This window comes from Cotesia glomerata, linkage group LG5 (assembly GCF_020080835.1).
Source record: "Cotesia glomerata isolate CgM1 linkage group LG5, MPM_Cglom_v2.3, whole genome shotgun sequence".
Lineage (NCBI taxonomy): Eukaryota > Metazoa > Arthropoda > Insecta > Hymenoptera > Braconidae > Cotesia > Cotesia glomerata.
In genome coordinates, this window is record NC_058162.1 from 25056244 (window position 1) to 25070331 (window position 14088).

The 14088-nt window shown below is 32.2% G+C and overlaps 1 protein-coding gene across 2 annotated transcripts; it reads left to right on the top strand.

Moving 5' to 3' along the window:
- Nucleotides 1-103: 103 nt before the first annotated feature.
- LOC123264971 lies at nt 104-11311 on the top strand. Of its 2 annotated transcripts, none has more exons than XM_044728519.1 (5): nt 104-355; nt 419-1123; nt 2640-2736; nt 7805-8026; nt 8096-11311. In XM_044728519.1, the coding sequence occupies exons 2-5, from the start codon at nt 1112-1114 to the stop codon at nt 9334-9336; spliced, it is 1572 nt and encodes a 523-aa protein (XP_044584454.1). In that variant the 5' UTR covers nt 104-355; nt 419-1111; the 3' UTR covers nt 9337-11311. The 2 variants fall into 2 exon arrangements, with proteins under 2 accessions (XP_044584454.1, XP_044584455.1); XM_044728520.1 differs by having other exon boundaries at nt 107-355; nt 7805-7978.
- The last annotated feature ends 2777 nt before the right edge of the window (nt 11312-14088 follow it).

Sequence of the window (14088 nt, forward strand, 5' to 3'; positions counted from 1 at the left end):
AATTCAAACTAGACTTCCGTGAATGGAGTATTCCACTGCTACTACCCCTTCAATCGGCGCGAGTGTATTCTCGTCCATTTTCCGTGATCATAATCTCAGTTTGGCATCCTGCTCTGTAGCTTGTCAGTACCCCGAAAGCGAGTAAGAGACACCTTGAGGATCTCCTGAGTAAGCGAGACACTCCCTCCCCATCATCTGTTTATAAAAAAACCAAAGAACGGGAGTAGTAGTATAGTAGGAAGGTAAATGGTAAACGGTGCGCCCGGTAGGATCGATCAACGGAAATTCTGGATTCGCCGCAGTAAGAACCTGAGCTAGTCCATAAGGGCCGTCTAAGACACCTCACCTAAGACGGGTAACTAGTTTCTATTCACCCAATATCCAAAAAACCTATCTAATCACTTAACATTCCTCGCAGATTGCCAGCCAGTCAACGAAGGACATCACATCAATCATCAGAAACCCAGCATCCAATAGGTCCAGGACACCAACCCATAATTGGAGATCATCATCCATTGGTCATCCTTTCCTTGATCAACAAAGTGCCTTCCTTCATCAGTGCAGTGAAAAATCCGTGAATTGGAAATGAAGACCACCTTGGCAGAGTAACTTAGCAGCTTGGCAGAGCAGGGTGTGCCTCTATAAGTTGTCTCTTGACCATTGGGGCGTCGGTTCCTCGGGGTGGTTCCTGAAACCCTCGTGGTGGCGTTCCCATCGGGGTTAACCGTCAGTGGTGCTGGCGTCGAACGGCCGCGCAGACGACGCGCGTCCGTCGACGGAGCCAGGTCGTAGTGCTGGCTGGTGGTAGCTACTGGTGGTGCTGGTGCTGGTGGTGGTGGTGGTGGTTGGGGTGTCGCATAGGAGGCCAACGTTTATATGGACCAAGGTGCGCCTCTTCAACAATTAACCAAGTGACTAGCTGGTGCTAATCAACATCTACCATCCAACATCCAAACGGAATCTCATCCAACTGATGATCTTTCATCCTGTTCTATGGTTTTGGTGACCAGGAGCCGTTCATTGGCTCGGGAACCAATAATGCCAAGTGCCAAATTCACTTTTTAACAAGTGCCAAGTGGGACGGTCCCAAGACCTGCTGGGATATGACGTAATGGCAAGAGAGGTAAAGTTATGAGTGGTGATAATGATATTGTCCTTATGCTAATCTAATCAATTTGTGATCAGCCAATTCAAGAATACATCATCCAAGTGATCAAAAGTTTAGTTTATATTGTTAGATTGTGGACCAACACCTCCTGGCCCAAATATAATCCGTGACCTAGTTTCCCTCGGCTGGTAGATGACCCCGTGACACGGCCATTCGAGTTCCCTGATTGAAGGTAAGGGAGCGGGGCAATTGTGGGTGGCCTAGGATATTGGGGACGGCCTCCTCCTTCTCCTCCTCCTGACCCTTTTTCCATTTATCCGTCTCTTTTTCTTGGGTTTTAGATGTTGAACCTTAGATCACAAGCCGAATCAGAAGCCTAATCCCAAATGAAGAACGGCGGAATTAAGAAACTTTTGATCCGGAATTGGGTAGCTTACTTTAGTGAGCTATAACTTAACGTCTGGCGTCTGCATCTTCCAAATCGATACGTCCTTCACATTTAACGATCGCGACCTCAGTGTTTATTCAAAGAATGGTTTTTGTCGAGCTCGTTTTTAATTTATAGAGACAACCTTTGTTCTTTGGGTTATTTTAGTCATCAGTTTTTAGAGCCTATTCATACTAAGATCGACATTATCCAGATTAACGTCCAAATCTCCGTGTCCTTATTTCCTATTTATCAGTTTGGAATTCAACGAATACAACCTTCCCCAAAGAATGATTGAATCAGGTCAGTGTTGTCGACCATAAGTGCCGCTTGCGTCTGCGCTTAACTGGTCTAGCGCCACCCTGTTGAAAACGCGGAACGACCCAAACATTATTTCGTCCTAATCCTACTTCATGCCACCCCAACTACGATCCTTCAGGGGCTCCTCCCCTTCGTCGCATCGCCCGCATTTTTTTTTTCTTAACGTACAATGACCTATTGCGCTAATATTTTCCTGATCATCATTATCAAAACTTTCTTCGCCATTTTCTGGATAATTCTGCAGTTTTTCTTCAAATTTTGCACTTTTTGCATCTTCTATAAGGTTTTTAAGTCTTTTGAGCTTCAAAACTAAGTTATGGACGTGGGCGAGGTTCAAATTTCCAAATTGGGTGGCAATTAAAGTAATTCTTCACAGAGATCCAGCTGGACAGCTGGAAAGCTGGACTTTAAATAAATTGGCATTAGGCATTTGACCGAGCAATTCTTCCACGCTAGGCTGTAAGTTTATAGGCAACCCAGTTATGGTGGATTATTTATAAATTTATAAATAAACAGAGTCTCATGCTAGTCTCGTGGTCAGGAGAATCCGATAGGAGATAGGGACATTATAGTGTTGTGGATAAAGGGTAAATTAATCCTCCTCTGACCCGGTACAGAGACTATACTCTATTTAGCATACCAGCGATTATCTGAAAGTTACCAACCTCGGTTATTCCAAGAGCAGCTTTTTATGCACTTTGTTTGTTATTTTTATGAGGCTTTTTTCCAGCCAATGGCATTGAGATATTATTATATACTATATTGAGGCTTATTTTTGCGCAGGAGTTACGGAACAAGAGACCTTTCAAGATATGGGACAGCTGGCGTAACGTACGGAAGGGTCTAGTCGTAAGCAACTTTGAGGAGCTGTTACATCGAGGTAATTATTTTTTGGATTTTATTGTTAATTGTTGGGTAGCAAATTGTTTTTTGGCAAAAACTGTATATGGGGCATTCCATAGTGACTGATGGGACATTTGACTCTGGAATTCCATCAATTATATATAATTATGTGACTGAAACTTATACTATAGTAAAATTTATCTTATACAAAAGAATAACTAATTAAGATCCCTTTGTCAAAAACCTCGATTACTTTTTAAGTTTCTCGTAATTATCATTTGATTGAGTGTGAATGGTGGGACTAAGAAAAATCCTTCTCTCTTACCAAAGGTATACTTAAAGTACAATTTCAGTTCGACCACTAAACTGAAAAAAAATACTTCCCTCGAAAATACTAAATTTATCCTACAAACATTCAATATTATAAAGAATTAGACTGATTACCTACGTAGAAACAATTAAAAAAATTTATTTTTATTGTGACTGGTGGGACAGGCATTTGTGACTGGTGGGACAAGTACTAAATGTCTACATTAAGTTGTTTATTAAAAAGACTTTTATATTATTTCAACCTTACAAACATTATTGTTTATATATTTAACTATAAATTATTTAGGATAATTTAAAAAAAAACTAATTAAAAAACACAAATAAAGGATTTAGCATGCTGACAACACGATCTTGATAAACTTAGGTGTTAATTAATAATGAACATAAACAAAATTTGTTCTTAAAATTATAATAATAAATATGTTAGTTAATAACAAACATAAAATGAATTTGTTGTTGAAACTATTAAAACAACATTTGACCCGTATACAAGTTAGTACGGCTGAAAAATTACTAGGAGAGAAAAATCGATTTTATTATTGATTAAAAAAATTTTTTTTTACAAATTAGTAAAATATAGGCTTTTAATAATAAATTAGGACTAAATTCGAATGAATTAGAGAAATTTTAAAATTTTAGTTATTTTTCCATTTCGCAAGGAATGCCCCTATAGTAAAGATTATCTTATAATATAGAAGAATAACTAATTATAACAACATCCCTTTGTCAAAAACCTCCATTACTTTTTAAGTTTCTCGTAATTATAATTTGACTGAGTGTGACTGGTGGGACTAAGAAAAATCCTTCTCTCTTACCAAAGGTATACTTAAAATCCAATTTCAGTTCGACCACTAAACTGAAAAAAAAATACTTCCCTCGAAAATACTAAATTTATCCTAAAAACATTCAATATTATGAAGAATTAGACTGATTACCTACGTAGAAACAATTAAAAAAATTTATTTTTATTGTGACTGGTGGGACAAGTACAAAATGTCTACATCAAGTTGTTTATTAAAAAGACTTTTATATTATTTCAACCTTAGAAACATTATTGTTTGTATATTTAACTATAAATTATTTAGGATAATTTAAAAACACAAATAAAGGATTTAGCATGCTGACAACACGATCTTGATAAACTTAGGTGTTAATTAATAATGAACATAAACAAAATTTGTTCTTAAAATTATAATAATAAATATGTTAGTTAATAACAAACATAAAATGAATTTGTTGTTGAAACTATTAAAACAACATTTGACCCGTATGCAAGTTAGTACGGCTGAAAAATTACTAGGAGAGAAAAATCGATTTTCTTATTGATTAAAAAAAATTTTCTTTACAAATTAGTAAAATATAGGCTTTTAATAATAAATTAGGACTAAATTCGAATGAATTAGAGAAATTTTAAAATTTTAGTTATTTTTCCATTTCGCAAGGAATGCCCCTATAGTAAAGATTATCTTATAATATAGAAGAATAACTAATTATAACAACATCCCTTTGTCAAAAACCTCCATTACTTTTTATGTTTCTCCTAATTATTATTTGACTGAGTGTGACTGGTGGGACTAAGAAAAATCCTTCTCTCTTACCAAAGGTATACTTAAAATCCGATTTCAGTTCGACCACTAAACTTTTAAAAAATACTTCCCTCGAAAATACTAAATTTATCCTACAAACATTCAATATTATGAAGAATTAGACTGATTACCTACGTAGACACAATTAAAAAAATTTGTTTTTATTGCGACTGGTGGGACAAGTACAAAATGTCTACATCAAGTTGTTTATTAAAAAGACTTTTATATTATTTCAACCTTAGAAACATTATTGTTTGTATATTTAACTATAAATTATTTAGGATAATTTAAAAACACAAATAAAGGATTTAGCATGCTGACAACACGATCTTGATAAACTTAGGTGTTAATTAATAACGAACATAAACAAAATTTGTTCTTAAAATTATAATAATAAATATGTTAGTTAATAACAAACATAAAATGAATTTGTTGTTGAAACTATTAAAACAACATTTGACTCGTATACAAGTTAGTACGGCTGAAAAATTACTCGGAGAGAAAAATCGATTTTATTATTGATTAAAAAAATTTTTTTTTACAAATTAGTAAAATATAGGCTTTTAATAATAAATTAGGACTAAATTCGAATGAATTAGAGAAATTTTAAAATTTTAGTTATTTTTCCATTTCGCAAGGAATGCCCCTATAGTAAAGATTATCTTATAATATAGAAGAATAACTAATTATAACAACATCCCTTTGTCAAAAACCTCCATTACTTTTTAAGTTTCTCGTAATTATTATTTGACTGAGTGTGACTGGTGGGACTAAGAAAAATCCTTCTCTCTTACCAAAGGTATACTTAAAATCCAATTTCAGTTCGACCACTAAACTGAAAAAAAAATACTTCCCTCGAAAATACTAAATTTATCCTAAAAACATTCAATATTATGAAGAATTAGACTGATTACCTACGTAGAAACAATTAAAAAAATTTATTTTTATTGTGACTGGTGGGACAAGTACAAAATGTCTACATCAAGTTGTTTATTAAAAAGACTTTTATATTATTTCAACCTTAGAAACATTATTGTTTGTATATTTAACTATAAATTATTTAGGATAATTTAAAAACACAAATAAAGGATTTAGCATGCTGACAACACGATCTTGATAAACTTAGGTGTTAATTAATAATGAACATAAACAAAATTTGTTCTTAAAATTATAATAATAAATATGTTAGTTAATAACAAACATAAAATGAATTTGTTGTTGAAACTATTAAAACAACATTTGACCCGTATGCAAGTTAGTACGGCTGAAAAATTACTAGGAGAGAAAAATCGATTTTATTATTGATTAAAAAAAAATTTCTTTACAAATTAGTAAAATATAGGCTTTTAATAATAAATTAGAACTAAATTAGAATGAATTAGAGAAATTTTAAAATTTTAGTTATTTTTCCATTTCGCAAGGAATGCCTCTATAGTAAAGATTATCTTATAATATAGAAGAATAACTAATTATAACAACATCCCTTTGTCGAAAACCTCCATTACTTTTTAAGTTTCTCGTAATTATAATTTGACTGAGTGTGACTGGTGGGACTAAGAAAAATCCTTCTCTCTTACCAAAGGTATACTTAAAATCCGATTTCAGTTCGACCACTAAACTTTTAAAAAATACTTCCCTCGAAAATACAAAATTTATCTTACAAACATTCAATATTATGAAGAATTAGACTGATTACCTACGTAGACACAATTAAAAAAATTTGTTTTTATTGCGACTGGTGGGACAGACATTTGTGACTGGTGGGACAAGTACTAAATGTCTACATCGAGTTGTTTATTAAAAAGACTTTTATATTATTTCAACCTTAGAAACATTATTGTTTGTATATTTAACTATAAATTTTTAGGATAATTAAAAAAAAAACTAATTAAAAAACACGATCTTGATAAACTTGGGTGTTAATTAATAACGAACGTAAACAAAATTTGTTCTTAAAACTATAATAATAAATATGTTAGTTAATAACAAACATAAAATGAATTTGTTGTTAAAACTATTAAAACAACATTTGACCCAGATGCAAGTTAGTACTGCTGAAAAATTACTAGGAGAGAAAAATCGATTTTCTTCACGCAGAAAAAAATTTTGTTAAGATAACCTAAGATATGTTATGGTAACAATAGTATATTACACACCTAGGGAAGTAAAGTAAGAAATGTCTCAGATCACATGTAATTGTTGTCCGAGGCGAAGCCGAGGTCAACAAACATGTGATCTGAGGCTTTCTTATTTACTTCCCGTGGAGTGTATACTATTTTTTTGTCCGAAGAAGGCGGAAAGCGGCAACTTTGTTTAGCGCAGCGGGACGAAAGTTGCCACTTTCCGCCCGGAGGGCAAAAAATGAATTTGTTAACATAGGGATAACAAATTTTATGTTAAAATAACAAAATTTAGGTTATAACAAGTTATTGATATGTTATAACAACAAAAAAATTTTGTTACTACAGCAAAATCTTTAAGTTGATTCGACAAAATACTTTAGTTGGTATAACAATTTTCTTGTTGAAATAGCAAAATTATTCTATTAAAATAACAAAGAGAATTTGTTCGAGTAACAAAGACAATTTGTTGAACTAATAGAGAGAATTTGTAATAATAACAATGAGAATTTGTTGCAATAACAAATAAATTTGTTACAGTAAATTTTATAAAAATACATTTAAAAATACGCTATAATTAGCTATATAGCTGATTTGGAAAATATTTTGGCAACAAATTAGTTTTGTTATTGCAACAAAATCACTTTGTAATAGCAACACAATCATTTTGTTGCAACAACAAAGTCATTTTGTGACAGCAACAAAATGATTTTGTTAGGAGCAACAAATTGATTTTGTGATTTAACAAACTGGTTTGTTAGTACAACTTGAAATATTTTATTAATGCACCTAATACATTTGTTGCTCCAACTACACTCATTTGTTACTACAACATATTTTTCAGTTATCCCGTCTTTTGTTATTTCAACAAAATTGTTTTATTTTGCAAAGTAAAATTTCTTTACAAATTACTAAAATATAGGCTTTTAATAATAAATTAGAATAAGAGAAATTTTAAAATTTTATGGAATGCCCCATAAGTGTTTTAAAAAAATTGAATTTTCCAAATCAAAACTTGAAAATAATCCTTCTAAAAAGCCTATTACTAAAAAATTTTACTCACCCTTAGGAAAAGAAAAATTGGGCGTGCCACAGAACGAAAATGTCTCATTGGTGTTAGAATCAGACGGCACCCAGGTGGAGGACGGGGAATACCTGAAGACCCTAGCAAACAACACAATCCTGCTGTTGCTGCGGCATGGGGAGCGGTGGTGTCCAACAGGAGTCGACATCATCCGCGCAGGTACAGCTACTACACTGGCACCCTGTTACCAAGACATAAAATCTAATGGTCTGATGAACGACACAAGGAATACAAAAAAAAACCTAGCTAAAAACCACTATTTGTCTTTATCCACAGCTATCTCAGCAATTCCAAAAATAGTTTGCGAAACTATCCACGCGCTGGAGCTACACGATGAAACGCCCTCGTGGAAGATCATGGACAACAAGGGCCGGGTCACGGTGGTGCTCCATTGGGACCAGCGGTCAGGATCGGGTAGCCAAGGAACGCAGCAACCAGGTGGTCAACAGGCCAAATCAACAGACCCATCTAGTTCCAAGTACTCGCCGACCAAGAAGGCGGATCTAGGCGGCCCTAACCAGCGACCGTCGTTGGTGATCCAGACCAGCCTCGACAAGCTGGGGTACGACAAGGGCCACCCAGAATTGGTGCCACCCAGGTACGCCAGCCCTCAAATCACTGTGATAAACCATGACGACATGGTCCAGAAGAGCTTCACCAGCCCGAGCTCTTACGGAACTGCTCCAGGGGCTGCTGGCGCCCACTCTCACTCCGGAATGACCGGCCGGCTGGTCAAGCAAGGCACCAATTCCTTCGAGAGCAGCTCCACCATCCACATCCACACTCCCGAGTGCTCCAACCGGATCCACCAACCGGTAACCAGAAATGGAAGCCCAGTAAATGGAACCGACGGGAATAACACGAGTGAATGCGACTTCCACTGCTGTGCGCTTCATGAGGAAGGTCGTAGAATTGCGGTCCACAAGTCAGTTGCTACCTCACCCATCCAGGACCAGCATGCGGTCCAACGGGATCAGCACCAACAGCAGACTCAGACCCAGACTCCGTCTCCTCAGCCTCCTTCCTCGCTCTCCGACGGAACTCGCAGGACCGGGATGGTCAAGGGCCACGTCAGGTTCAGGGACACTGCTGAGGAAGAGTCTCCCAGGAATTCAGGCTTCCACATGCACCACAACAACCATCAGGAGCATGATAGTTCTGAGTCAGAAACTGAGAACACGATTATGGAGGACGAGATTGTCACTTCTGAGAAGTTTCTTCTGCTTATTGATCAGTTGACTGTTGATCAGAAGCACCATCTTAGTATTAAGGACATTGGGATCATCTTGGAGAGACTCAGTTCTAAGATTTTGGATGTTGAAAGGCTGGATAGGGAGAGCGAGAGCGAGGAGTGCTACAATTGGACCATTAAAGCCATTATTAGGGGGGACGTTCTCAGGGAGTTGGGGGTTATTTACAATGGGAATTATTATGCGATCAGCGAGCATCCGGGGTATAAAGAGGAGAGCGAGGAGAATAATGAAGACAATGAGGAAGAGGAGGAAGATCGTCTTTAATAATCTTTTTTTAGGTATACCGTCGTTTTTTTCGCAATTTCATACCTTTTTTATCGATTTATCGTATTTATTATTAGTGTAATATTGTAATTATAATGGTAATTGTAATTCGATGGGTTGGTACGGAACTATTCGGTGACGACTGACTTTGTTTCTATTTTAATGGACGGTAAATTATTTTTTTAATTAATTGTTGTTTGGTTAGGTAGATTTATAGGATAAAGAATTAGTTTAGAAAATTATATGGATACTTTTTTGCCGTTTATAGGGTTCTGATTTTCATTGTTTTATTTAGTATAAAAGTTAAATATTAATTTTAAAGGTTATAACTTTGCTTTTGGATATTTTAGGTTAATTTGGGAAAAACTTGTTTAGAAAATTATTTATTAAAACATTTAAATTCAACAAACAACATTTTAACGCGGAAAATAGGATAAAAAATTGTGAAACCTTTGTGTTAACACTAACGTTTTGTGTTAAGTACTGCAAAGATTAACACAATTTTTTGTGGGGAAATTATGACGAAAAATAATTTACCGTACCAACAATGAAAATGATAATGATCATAATTAATAATAATACCATTGTTTTTTATTTATCTGATAATAACGTTCTTACGCAAAAAAGGACTAATACATCTTAAATAACGATACTTGTAAACCTTAGATCTAATGACGGTTGTTGAATATGTAGATCCAGAGGGCGCCAAACAAGTTCCAAGTTTTAGTTCCAAGTTCCGCCACGGAACTTTTTTTCTTCCATATTTCATCACTAAGTTCTAAAATAATTTTAAAAAAGTGCTCAAATATGTAACTTTTGAGATTTAATTAGACATTTTCTTCTCAAATTTTTCATAAAAGAAAATAATGAGAAATATTGAGGCTTCTTTAGCCCCCTCGGGAACTACTAATTATTATTATTAAATTAATTAATTATTATTAAATAGTATGTACTTGTAGGAAACATTTTGGGATACGGATGCTCTCCGTAACCGTCCACGACACTGCCCTATTTTAAAAAAATACATATTAATATATTAAAAGTTTAAAATCTTCAGAGAGAATAAAATACGTTTCTGAGTAATTAATTAAACAAAATGGCGGATAGAACCGTCGGATTTTATTACGTAATTCTACACCCACTCGTTTTTATATTGAATATCAATATTGTTGGTCTGTATTTTTAAAAAGTTTCAAATGTTTACTTGAACTGTTTCTTCTTGGCTTGTTATCGCGTTGTTTATCAGTCAATTTAATAGTGTCATCAAGAGTACTAATATTAATGATCGATCATTGTATAAGACATCTATTAGAGTTTCATAAATTTATCGTTAATGTTTCAATATGTTTTGTTTATTGGCTCCTTTTTTTATAGAATTTTATGAACTGGTAAAATTTATTAAATATAATTCAATGCCAAAATATGAAAAATTTCAGTATTAAGGTGCCAAAATAGTGATTATTTACTTTGTTTCGTCTTCAGAAGTTTAAGCGTAGCTTGATGACAAACTGAAGAAAGAGATGATTAAAAATATCGGGTTCGATTCCCGGCGCCGACAAAAAATCAAGGATTTTTAAATTTAATAAAAGTTTGCTGAATTTTTATTGTTTGTATTGTTAAAATAATTACCAGTTTATAAAACTCTAAAAAAAATTTTTTTATTCAGTTAAGCACTGTTGAAAATAAAAAATGAATTTACCTAATTTTGGATGGCACCTCCTGCTTAATTTCAAATTGAAAATATAGGAGGCTCCATCAAAGAACAAATTTTAAAAAAATTTAGTAAATAAAAAAAAACCTATAATTATGAATCTAAGTTCGCTCTTCGGAATAACGAGGGGATAAGAGTGTTCAAATGATGTTAATTATTAAAATAAAATAAATCAGTGCGCAGGATTGTCGGTGGCGTGCTCGAAGAGCCTTCGCGGCCCATTAAATAAATTAATAAATTAATAAATAAATTAAAAAAAAAAAACACACACACAACGTATGAATTTGCAATTTTAATATATTTCTATTCTAAGTATATAAATAACGCATATACCCAAGTAGCGATTCACTGTCGATGATTCGTTTAGAGAGACTTGAGAGATATAAATAAAATAATAAATAAACAAATGGAGATTTAAATTAATGCATAATGCAATTAAATATTAAATCGTGTGAGTGTGTGCGTGAGAATGGATGCTCTCGTTGAATAAAAATAAAAATTATTATAATAAAAAATAAAAAAAAGAAAATAAAAAAATTGAATTTTTTTTCTTAATTTATAAAATATTTAATTTGTTTAAAAAATTTTAATTATAATTAAATGTATTTTTTTGAATTTATTTAAAAAATAAATGAATTTTAATTATAATAAAATTTTTACAGTATTATTGAGTGTCAAATTAAAAAAACTGTTTTGTATTTTAAAAATGTTATATTTTATAGAGAATTGAAATGAAAAAAAAAAATAATAATAATAATATGCACGAATTTAACAGTGAATTCGCAATTATATATAAAAAAAAAAAAAAAAATATGAAAAATGATTAAGGATAAAATTGTCAACAAGATGGCCGTCGTAAGAAGGGGGACACGGAAATTCAAAATGGAAGTGTAAAAAAAGAGCGGGAGCGTTTAAAACTATTATTGTAAGACGTATGTACGAAATTACAAGACTTAAGAAATCGATAAAAGTTAAATTATTAAAATAACGCGTCTTTCATTTTTACCTGCGTAAGAACAAATCATGTGCGATTATGCCTGTACATCAAGATATTATTACTAATAATAAATGATAAAATAAAATAAAACAGAAACATAAATTGTAACGATGTGACGAGGTTTTTAAAAACAATTGTGATTTTAGTCAATCGTTAACGTGACTAATCATTTAAATGCCTTTTGACTAAAGAAATTTAACTAATGATACTGATAATTACTCTCATGTGAAAAACTGTATGGTTTTATTGAGAAATTCACTGTACTACCGCGGGTAAGATCTTTGTTGGTAGGTATCTAATATGAAACAAATTATGCGTAAGAGGACCACCTAAAATTTTTAGTTTGCAGGTTTAAGGTTTCCTAAATTTTATTTTTTTAAGTTAATGATTAAAAAAAAACAAGTTTTAATGTATGATGCCATATATGATCATATATGATGTCATACATGATAATAAGTGCATATGGACATGTGTAATGTCATATGTGACTATTTATGATCATTGAGGTCATTCTGATGATATATGTGATCATGTGTAATCACTGATGTCATATATGATCATGTGTGATAATTAATGTAAAAAATATGACCATATTTGATCATTGATGTTATATGTGATCATTGATGTCATGTGTTACCATATATGATCATTGGTCATATGTAACCAGATTTTATCATTGGTCATATATGACCATATGTGGTAATTGATGCTATATGTGACCATATATGATCAGTGATATATATGACCATATATGATCAATGTTACCATATATGATCATTGGTCATATATGACCATATGTGTCCATTGATGTTATATGTGACCATATATGATCACTGATGTCATATGTGACCATATGTGATCATTGGTCACATATCACTGGTAACATGTGATCATTGGTCATGTGACCGTATGTGATCATTGATTATATGTGACCATTGGTCTTGTGTGACCATATATGATCCTTGGTCATATGTGGCCATATTTGATCATTGGTCATATGTGACCATATGTGGTCATTGATGTTATGTGTGACCATATATGATTATCGATGTCATATATGACCATATGTGATCATTGGTCATATCGACGGTCTAATTAGCAATTGTCTAACTCCTTATTTTTTAAGAGGGTGATTTTTTTAACATTTTGATGTAGCAATAGTCCAATTATAAATTATTTGAACTATTCAAACCAAAATATTATACCTCTATGAGATATTAAATAATTTTTTAAAGTAATAATAAATTTTGAACTAATTGTTTTTTCATACAAATAAAAGATTCTCTAAAATTAAGTTAGACAATTTGCTAATTAGAATATCGATTTGTGATCATATAAGATCATTGGTCATATGTGACTATATGTGATCATTGATGTCATTAATGATCATATGTGATCATTGATCATATTTGACCATATGTGATCATTGATGTCATTAATGATCATATGTGATCATTGATCATATTTGACCATATGTGATCATTGATGTCATTAATGATCATATATGATCACTGATATCATTAATAACCATATATAGTGTAATGTATGACAATATATGACATCATATGTGATGACAATATATGACATCAAATGTGATGATCATATATAATCATATGTGACAATATGATGTCATATATGATATTCTAATCACACTAATTATAAATAATTTTTCTATTAATTTCAATGAATATTAAAATATTTAATTTTTTTTTTTTTTTTATTAAACTAATTAAATTTAGATTTTTGGGTGGATAAAAACTCTCAACAGGAGGAGCAATGTCGAAGGACGGTTTTTTCAATCATTTAGCCGACTAAGAAAATTTATAGATAAAATAATAAAAAAAAAACCAATGTTAGTTAATTAATTAATATAAAAAAATTTATATATGCATATACATATTTATAAAAATGTATTTGTATAAATATGTGTATAAATATATTAAAAATAAAAATAAATAAAAAACAAAATATATATATTATATATATAATATATATCACTAATCGATGATAGATAAGTTACACTAGGGACAAGATGTTTTACAAA